Below are 9641 nucleotides of genomic sequence, written 5' to 3' on the forward strand. Positions count from 1 at the left end.
GGTACCAAAGTAGATGATGACACAGACCTTCAGAAGGCCTTCTCTAACACAGCTCTGCGACACTCACGACCCTCCATCTCCGCTCTCTGGCTGGGTTCCAGCCACGACCACCGCCCTCCTACTTCCGTTTTCCAACAAGCTCATCCCCTCCTCAGGGCCCTCGCTGTTCCTTCGGCCTCCTCGCGTGGCCAGCTCCAACGTTGCCTATCCGGGAGGCCTTCCTTGATTCCCTGGCGAATAGATCTCTCCCCCATCCTACCACCCTATTTGTTTTCTTTTGGCCGCTAGCGATGCCTGAGATCCCTCGTGCGTGGATACTAGGGAGGTGTCATGGCACCCCCGAGATGGGACAGACGGCAGGGGCCACGATCCACCTGCCTCGCCCTGCCCGCACCCTGACGGTGCCGCAGCGCCGCTCCCCCGCCCGTTCTCCGCATCCCCCACCCGCCCTTCCCAGGCTGCCTCGCTCGGGTGACGTCAGCTAACCGGTCCCCGCCGCCGCCGCATCCTCCGCGCCTGCCAGGAGCCGGCGTCCCCCGCGCTCCTTGCGCCCGGCCTGGCCATGGCTTCGGTCGCCCTGATGCCGCTCCTGTTGCTGCTGCTGCAGCCTCCGCCCGCCACCCCCGCGCCGCCTGCCCGCGACCCCTTCGCCCTGCAGCTCGGGGACACGCAGAGCTGCCAGCTGCGGTGCCGCGACCGTTACCCTAATCCGCAGCCCGCTCAGGTGAAGCGCATGCGGCGCCAGCGGGAGGACCAGAGATCTCTCCAATGGGGGATGGGTTGAGGATGCGATTCCCCTGAGTCGGAGCGGGAGACAAGGGTTCCTCGGAGGGGGAAGGGGTCAGGGAAGGGGGCTCTCCAATGGGGGTGGGTCCCTCTGGTTGGGGAAGGGCTGGCGTTCCTTCGATGGTGGTGAGCGCAGGGGTCGGGGGTCCCTCCGATGAGGATCGGGATGTTCCTCCCGCAGGGGATGGGCCGTGGGGTCCCTCTGATGGGGGAAGGTTTAGGGATGCGGGTCCTTCCGATGAATTCGGTGTTGCTGGAGTCTCTCCAAGCCTGAGGCAGGGAGGAGACTGGGGCTCCTGATGCTGCCTAGAGGGTTCTGGCTCCACAATGCTGCGCAAGGACCCTTGGGGCGTCCAACCCCCCCTTTCCCCAGGCCTGACAGTCCCCTTCTCCTCCCCCTCTACCCTAGCAGCTTCCACATCCTCCTCCCTCCCCGCCTCAGAGCTACCAGCCCCCACTGCTATCTTCATGCCCCCCCACAGTCGGATCCCAATTTTCCCAGGCCTGAAGGGGGACAAAACCTCCTCTGAGCCCCCCCTCCTTCTTCAGGCCTGAGAAGCCCTCCTCCCTGGAGCCTTGGGGGGGACCATTTCCCTCGATCTTCCCCAGCTTTCCAGCCGTTACCCAAACCCAACAACCTCCGTTGTTTATTCTCTTTCTCAAGCCCCCTCTCCCTCTCTCCTCCTCAGAGCTAAGAGACCCTGCTAACATGCTTAGCCTCCTCCCCAACTTCATCCCAATCCCCTTAGAAGATTTTGGGGGGGATCAAATTATCTACCTCCTCACATGAGGGCTTCCAGCGCTGCCCTCCTCCTGCCCCTCCCCTGGCCTGAACCCCACATCTTCGCTTCCAGGAGGAGTTGGAGGAGGACCCCACTGAGTCCCAGAAAGCGAATGCGTATAATAGGGCCGTCCTGATCAGTGCTTGCGAGCGAGGCTGCCGCCTCTTCTCCATCTGCCGATTCGTGGCCAGGAGTTCCAAGCCCAATGCCACACAGGCTGAGTGTGAAGCAGGTATGGGCTGGATGGGTGGGCCAGGGTGGGGAGAGGTGGCCTGGGAAGGGCTGTGCCCCCAGTCACCCTCTCCTGCCTCTTGCAGCCTGTGTGGAGGCCTATGTGAAGGAGACGGAGCAGCAGGCCTGCAGCGAGGGCTGCTGGAGCCAGAATCCAGAGCCAGAGCCCGAAGCCGAGCCTGAGCTGGAGCAGAAGGTGGGCACCCTCCCACCTGTGGCCCCAGGCCCATGCCCCCTCTCCTCTACCCCCCAAATCTGCACTCATATCCAGCGTCTCTGAGACTCTCCATTCCATTCGGGACCTACTGGGTGTCCTTGATTAAGCCATTTCACATCCCAAGACTCAGTTATCATCTCTGTGACTTCTCCCCCTCCCCGCCCCTGCTGCCGCCAGAACAGCCACAGTTTACATTATTTAGCAAGCATTTGTCCTGGTCCAGGCCTGACCTCAGCCTGTCCTAAATTCCTTGGGCCACCCGGAGGCACCTGAGACAGTGTCATCCTCATTTCATGCCCACAGAGCAACTGGCCAAGGTCACACAGTGCTGTGCAGAGGTGAGATTTAAAGCCAGTGCCACTAGGGCTTGTGACCACCCCTCACCTCCCTCATCTTCAGTGCCACAAGAGCTGACTGCTGAGCACCTACATGCCAGCTACTGGTCTAATCACTCTCCTTGTGATGAACAAGTGGCCACTCTCATCTGGGGTGGCTCAGAACGGAGGTGCAGGGAGCAGCTTCCCAAGCACACATGTAGTACCCCTCCCCCCACTCCAGGGAGAAATAATAACTGCTCACCTATCATAGTCTGTGAGAGAGTCTAGAAAACGCTGCATCAGGGGAAACTGAGGCACAGGAAATCCTTCATCACAGCCAGAAACGCATGGGCTGGGATTCCCCAGAAAGCCCTTTCCCTCTTCACTCATTTTCCTTCACCCCTTCCAGGCTTTCACTGTTCATAAAAGCACAGTGCACTATCATTTCTTCCTATTCTGAGTTCTCTCCTGATGCTGTCAAAATAAGAACAATGATGGTGATATTTTTAATAGCAGCAGCTACTACATATTAGGCACTTGTACCATTGTCTAGTTGAAATCTCATAGCAACCCCACAAGGGAAGAGAATCATCCCCATTTCAGGGCTCGGAGAGGACAATCCACTTTCCCAAGGGCACACAGTCATCCAAATGTAGTGCTGAGGTCTGTGTTCATTGTATGAAGCCCTGTTGCCTCAAACCACTTAGTGAGTTTTGATCACAATGAATTCTCCCAGCTCCCCTCCCACTGGTTAATGCCCTACATTGGTGACATTTCTGTGCCTTGGGCCTCCCCTTGGCAGAGAAAAGTCCTGGAAGCTCCAGGTGGGGCCCTCTCGCTCCTGGACTTGTTTTCCACCCTCTGCAATGACCTTGTCAACTCGGCGCAGGGCTTCGTCTCCTCCACCTGGACATACTACCTGCAGACTGACAATGGGAAGGTGGTGGTGTTCCAGGTGAGGGCTCTGGCAGGGGCCGCACTAGAGTAGTGGTTGGGTGGTCAGGGTAAGAAGGTGGGATGAGTTGGTTCTTGGCTCATGGGATGCAAAGTCCACAGGAAACAGGCTTCAGGCACAGCTGGATCCAGGGGTTCAGTGTCTCACTCCACTGCTGGACTCTGCTGTCCTTTTTGGTGGCTTCATTCTCAGGCAAGCACGTCCCTCCTCACAGCAGGGTGGATGCCTGAGGCTCTAGATGACAACCTCTCTGAGGTTTTAACTAAGCTGATTGGCCCTGGTTCAGTCATGTGATAACCTCTCAGCCAATCCCTGTGATTCTATTGGCATGCCTTGGATCACATCCCAACTTTAGGAGCAAGACAAATCAGGGCCCCACATTAGCAGGGAACAGCATCCCTGGTATCACAGCTCACAGCTCCATAGAGGGTGTCCTCTCTGTCCCCAGTGGAACTAGGTGCCAGCTGGGCTTGGGACAATGTAACCTACAGGGGGCACAGAAAGGTGCCTCCTAGGGCCAAGATGGTGCCTTTCTAAAGGGCTTCTCTGTGCTGTATTGTTCCTGGCCCAGACCCAGCCTGTGGTAGAGAGCCTGGGGCACGAGGGGGCCCGTCTGCAGCGAGTGGAGGTGACCTGGCGGGGATCCCACCCTGAGGCCTTGGAGGTGCATGTTGGTAAGGTCCAAGCCTAGACCAGTGTTCCTTCCACAGGTGGCTCCACTGCCACAAGGGGTTCTCCTGACAAATGAACCCTTGAGGATTGGGATTTCCATCTCTCAACTCCTGGGGTTCCTTGGTCCATCTCCCTGGGTTCCATGGTGCATCTCCCAAGTTTCCATGGTCCATCTCCCAGGGTTCCTTGGTTCATCTCCCAGGGGTCCGTGGTCCATCTTTCAGGGTTCTGATTTATTCCAGGACCCAATGCCCCGTTGCCCCAGGTCCTGGCCTCCTTTCTGTTCTCCATGGCTGCTGTTGCCTCTTGGCGAAGGCCTGGAGGCTGCTGAGAGGTGACCTATTCTCTCAGACCCTGTAGGCCCCTTGGACAAGGTAAGGAAGGCCAAGATTCGAGTCAAGACCAGCAGCAAGGCCAAGGTGGAGTCCGATGAGCTGCAGGACAACGACTTCCTCAGTTGCATGTCCCGGTGGGTGGCAGAACCCTGGGGATGGTGGGGGGGGGTGGGGTCAGAGGGGAGTGACTGTCTGGCTCAACTAGGGCCACTGAGCGTGCCTGCTGGGTGGGGCAGGCGCTCTGGGCTTCCTCGCTGGGTCCTGGCCTGCTGCCTCTTTCTTTCTGTGCTGGTGATGCTGTGGCTGAGCTGTTCCACCCTGGTGACCACACCCGGCCAGCACCTCAAGTTCCAGGTGGGTGGGGCCCACAGGCAGGGGTGGGAGGAGAACTGCTCCCTCGTCTGGATAGGGCTGCCCCCTCTCCCATGGAGGCAGGGACCCCTGACTTGCTGTGTGACATTAGGCAAGTTTCTACACTCCCTTATGAAATGGGGGAAACAACTCCCACCCTTAGTAGGGGTAACCTCAGGTCAGGGGTGGGAAGGAGCCTTGCCAGTTTGAGGACTCATAGCCCTCGCTCCCTCTTCCTCCCCCTGCAGCCCCTGTCTCTGGAGCAGCACAAGGGCTTTATGGTAGAGCCAGACTGGCCCCTGTACCCTCCCCCGTCGCACGCCTTTGCAGACAATCCCCCGCCCTACAAGCTGAAGCTGGACCTGACCAAGCTGTAGGCCTCCATTGCCAAGTTCAGGAGCTCCTTGGGTCTTGAGTCCAGGTCAGGGTGGGACGGTCCTTGGGCTCCTCCTCTCCCCAAATTCTTTTTCTCTCCCCAGTCCCGCCCCTCCCCCCTCCCCCCCCATCCTGGGGTTGCCCTGCCCCTGCTGGGGGGCGGGATCTGACCTTGGTTCCTCCACACCTCCCTTCCCCAGAGCGTGTTACTTTTGTCTTCTATCGTGTAGCTTCTTGAGTATTTCAACCCCAGTTCTGTGCTGCCTTCGTCCTTCCTCCTTTCTCCCCTCTGAGGGGTTGAGGCCACAGGGGAGCTGCTTTGTTCTAGGGCTTCCCCCTTTTTCCCCACCCCACCCCTGGAGATGTAGCCTCGTGAGAGGAGCCCACCCCCAAGAGAGGAGGTGGTGGGTAGCTCCATGCAACATGGGGGTGGGACGGTCCTTGGGCTGTGGAAGGACCACAGCATGGGGGTCGGGAGGAATAAACCATGATATAAAACCCATCTTGGACTGAGCCTGCTTCTGTTGGTCTTTCCACCTGCCTCTTGGGGACTGGCCTGAACGTGGCCATGACCCCTGCCCACCAGGCCCTTTCTGAGATGGGGGAGGGGAACTTCGGGAACTCCCCGTGGCTTGAGTGGTGAGAACCAGCTGACACCTGGAAGGACAGCCCCTCTGCTACCCAGCGCACATCACATTCCTAACTAGGGGTGACTCTGGATAGGCGGCTTGTGCCACCTGCCTGGCCCAGGTGGGTCAGTGCCCCTTCCTGGGCCTCCACGGGGCTCCTGTGAAATGGACAGGTCACATCTTGAAGAGGATATTTGTTAATTTTGTCGCCACCTGGCTTCCATCCGCCTTTCTTTTGGGGATGGAGCTCTGCCCTGTTGGGGGCAGTCTCAGGATCCTGTCCACAGGTTCTCTCCCCTTCCTTACCCAAGAGGTCCAGACTTGGCGTTCTTTCCTGCACTTTGCATTCAAGAGGAGTCTTGTAGGACAGGAACAGCCCACCCTGATGAGGCCACAGCCATGGCACTCCATCCTTCCTGTCCATTCTGCAGACTCCCCAAGATCCTCCCAGTAAATCTTTCGGTTAAGTAGGCTAGAGTTGTTTCTGTTGCTGGCAACCAGAGATTCTTGGCTGGTGGGGGCCGCACCTCCTGGGAAGAGTTTGGGATGAGGGACATGGTGGTCAATGTGGCAGAGGTTTCCAAGGTCTGATGGAGGCCTGTGGGTGATGGGTGAGTGGTTGGGGGAAGGTGAGTTAGAGCTGAGTGGGGCTGAGTATCTGCCCCGCCACCCTTCACCCCGCCCTGTGTCCTGGGAGTTTGATGCACTTGGGCCCTCAGCCTCTACTAGAGTCAGCCGGGGGGACACCAGCAGGAGGTGGAAGGAAGGAGGAGTGAGAAGTCGGGGGTTTCTCTCCCTGTTTCCCTCCCTGCATCCTCCAACCCAGTGCCACAACTCCACCAAGTGAGCCTTCAGCCTGGGTGTGTAAACAGCTCCCCACTGTTGCCCATCCTGTGTGCTGCACCACCCCATGTCAGTTACCCAGCCCTGCTGCACCTCTGTAAATATCCCCTTTATTACTGCTCTCCTGAATCTTCCATTCTGACTGGCTCCTGCTTGCTGCCAGGACCCTGCCTGATATCATGAGCATCAGGATTCAACATAAAGGCAATTTAGGCCCCTGAGTACATTTCTGGGCCCAGTGTAGGGTTTCAGAGCAGCCCCGGGAACGTCACCAAGAAATAAGACCCGGGCAGAGGTGAGAAGTGATGGCAGGCCAGCGCTGCCCAGTAGAACACTGTGTGATGACGGAAACGTTCTGTCTGCACCACCCGCAGCCACATGGCGTTGCAGAGCCCTGGCTAGTACGACTCAAGGACTGTGTTTCCTGGTTCTTTAGTTTGAGTTGATGTACATTTAAGGTTTTTCCTCTATTTTTTCGTGGTGGTAAAAAATATGCATCACATAAAATTTGCCATCTTAGCCAGTTTTTTTTTTTTTTTTTTTTTTTGCGGTACGCGGGCCTCTCACTGTTGTGGCCTCTCCCGGTGCGGACCACAGGCTCCGGATGCGCAGGCTCAGTGGCCGTGGCTCACGGGCCCAGCTGTTCCGCGGCATGTGGGATCTTCCCGGACCGGGGCATGAACCCGTGTCCCCTGCATCGGCAGGTGGACTCTCAACTACTGCACCACCAGGGAAGCCCATTAGCCAGTTTTTAAGAGTACAATTCAGTGGCATTAGGTACATCTTCAATGTTGTGCAATTATCACCATTATCTATTTAAATGATTACCCTAATTCCTCAGCCCAGCTCAAAGGGGACCTTGGCCGTCCTTTCCCCTGCAGACCTGCCCTGCCTCTGGCCTCCCCATTTCAATGGCTCTAGACAGCTGGGTGGCATCTTGATTCTTCTTTGTCCTCCCTCCACCTTATCCCATCAGCAGGGCCTGTCCCCTCAGCCTCCAGCCCACATGCTTCTCTCTATCTCCATGGCAACAGCTGAGGTCCAAGCTGCCATCATCTATTGCCCAAAAAATGTACCCATCTCCTCTCAGAGCTCCCTGCTTCCCCTCCAGCCATGCTCCAGCTTCAGGCAGCAGCTGGGGAGCTGTTGGTATAAAGCAAACCTGATCCTAGACATCACCCATTCTGGGGTCTAGTGCTGCCATGAGGAGCCCAAATATCCACATGAACCAACAAGGACCCCCATGGCTTGGCCCAATTAGCATCTCCAACCGCTTCTACAGAGGCTTTGTCCCTTGCTGACATGGGTTCTTTCTGGATCCCTCGAACCTACCTTGTTCCTTCCAGCCCCAGGGCCTTTACACTTGCATCTCCCTCTGCCAGCAACACCCTCGAAGCCCTGTTCTACCAAAGTTCTCAACAAAAAGGGTTCCTCCTCAACCAAAGACATCCCCACCACCCCAGACTCGGCCAGCATCCCCTGTTATACCCATGTTCAGCTCCCTGTTCGTCTTCCCTGTGCTTACCACATTTACAGTCGATTAATAATTATTTGCTTCAATGTCAGCCTCCTTTAACATAATTTTATGAACTCCATGAAGGCAGCTCCCTAGGGTCTCACATGTGAACTGGCATGGAGCAGGTGACCAGTAATTATTTTTGCTTGGGTGTCTCCCTGTTTCCTTCTCAGACCCCAGAAGCAGCCTCACCCAGTCAAGCCCGTTCTCTACGCAGAGTCTGACCTTGTCCCTCTCCTACAAGCTCCCTGTTGCCCTCGGACACCACCTAATTTCCTCTGCTTACCTTTTCTTTTTTTTTTTTTTTAACTTGTGGCATGCGGGATTTTTTTGTTTTTGTTGTGGCCTGTGAACTCAGTTGCGGCATGCATGCGAGAGTCTTACCCACTGGACCACCAGGAAAGTACCTCCTCTGCTTACCTTTTAAGGGCTTTTAATCCTCACCAAGCTGGCAGCCACCACCTCTTATGTTCCTCCAAACTTTTAGTCTAAAGACATAAGGGACATCAATGTTCCAGCCTCCAGACCTTTGCTATAGCTGCTCCCTCTGCTCAGAACACCATCATAGACTTGGTAGGAATCTACCTGTCACCTGTCACCCTCATCTTCCTTTCTAACAGAACTCTGGTTTGGTTTGATCAAAGCTATGTGACTCAGGGGAAGTTGAGCAGCGTGACCCAAGCTTCCTCTGGTATTGGTGGGATTTATTGGGAGATAGACATGCCCTGTTAAGTGGGGTTGTTGAGCTGGAAGAATGTCAGTCTGAAGATAGAGGGATGGAAAGAGACGGTATCTTCATGCCTTTGCTGGAAGTCCTGGGTCAAGCTGTGCCTGAAGCCATCTTGTCCTTGATTTTTTGGCTTAAGCCAGTTTGTGTTGGGCTCCTTGGAACTGAAAAGTTGTTTCTGATCCCTGTCTCTTTGTCCTCCCTCCCCTCTCTCAAGACTGAGCTGAAAGGGCAGAGAGTTTTGTTTGTATGCTGCTGTGTGTCTAGTGCATTAAATCTTTTTTTTTTTTGGCCTTGCTACATGGCTTACAGTATCTTAGGTCCCAGACCAGGGATTGAACCAGGGTCCCTGGAAGTGAGAGCACGAAGTCCTAACCACAGGATCGCTGGGGAATTCCCTAGCGCATTAATTATTTTTTTTAAATTAATTAATTAATTTATTTTTGACTGCGTTGGGTCTTCGTTGCTGCGCACGGGCTTTCTCTAGTTGCGGCGAGCAGGGGCTACTCTTAGTTGCGGTGCATGGGCTCCTCATTGCGGTGGCTTCTCTTGTTGCGGACCACGGGCTCTAGGCGCGTGGGCTTCAGTAGCGTGGCACGCGACCTCAGTAGTTGTGGCTCGAGGATTCCAGAGTGCAGGCTCAGCAGTTGTGGCACACGGGCCTAGCTACTCTGCGGCATGTGGGATATTCCCGGACCAGGGTTCGAACCTGCATCCCCTGAATTGGTAGGCGGATCCTTAACCACTGTGCCACTAGGGAAGTCCCTAGTGCATTAGTTCTTGAAACCCCAGTGAACAGCCCAGGGTTGGGCCCAGATCGGATCCCTCATAGCTGTGGAATGCATAACGCCATTTGGTGCGGGTAGAAACTGTGAGCCCTGTGGATGTGTGGAGGTGAGAGAGGA

General features: G+C 56.1%; 1 protein-coding gene across 2 annotated transcripts; it reads left to right on the top strand.

Moving 5' to 3' along the window:
• Positions 1-481: 481 nt before the first annotated feature.
• Positions 482-5435, top strand: TMEM59L (transmembrane protein 59 like). Of its 2 annotated transcripts, none has more exons than XM_081232018.1 (8): positions 482-724; positions 1641-1800; positions 1886-1995; positions 3136-3288; positions 3860-3962; positions 4312-4429; positions 4532-4649; positions 4895-5435. In XM_081232018.1, exons 1-8 carry the CDS (start codon positions 563-565, stop codon positions 5021-5023), a joined length of 1053 nt encoding a protein of 350 aa, XP_081088144.1. In that variant the 5' UTR covers positions 482-562; the 3' UTR covers positions 5024-5435. The 2 variants fall into 2 exon arrangements, with proteins under 2 accessions (XP_081088144.1, XP_081088145.1); XM_081232019.1 differs by having other exon boundaries at positions 3223-3288.
• Positions 5436-9641: the final 4206 nt, after the last annotated feature.

Source organism: Mesoplodon bidens (genome assembly GCF_964165515.1).
Source record: "Mesoplodon bidens genome assembly, chromosome: 4".
Classification (NCBI taxonomy): domain Eukaryota; kingdom Metazoa; phylum Chordata; class Mammalia; order Artiodactyla; family Ziphiidae; genus Mesoplodon; species Mesoplodon bidens.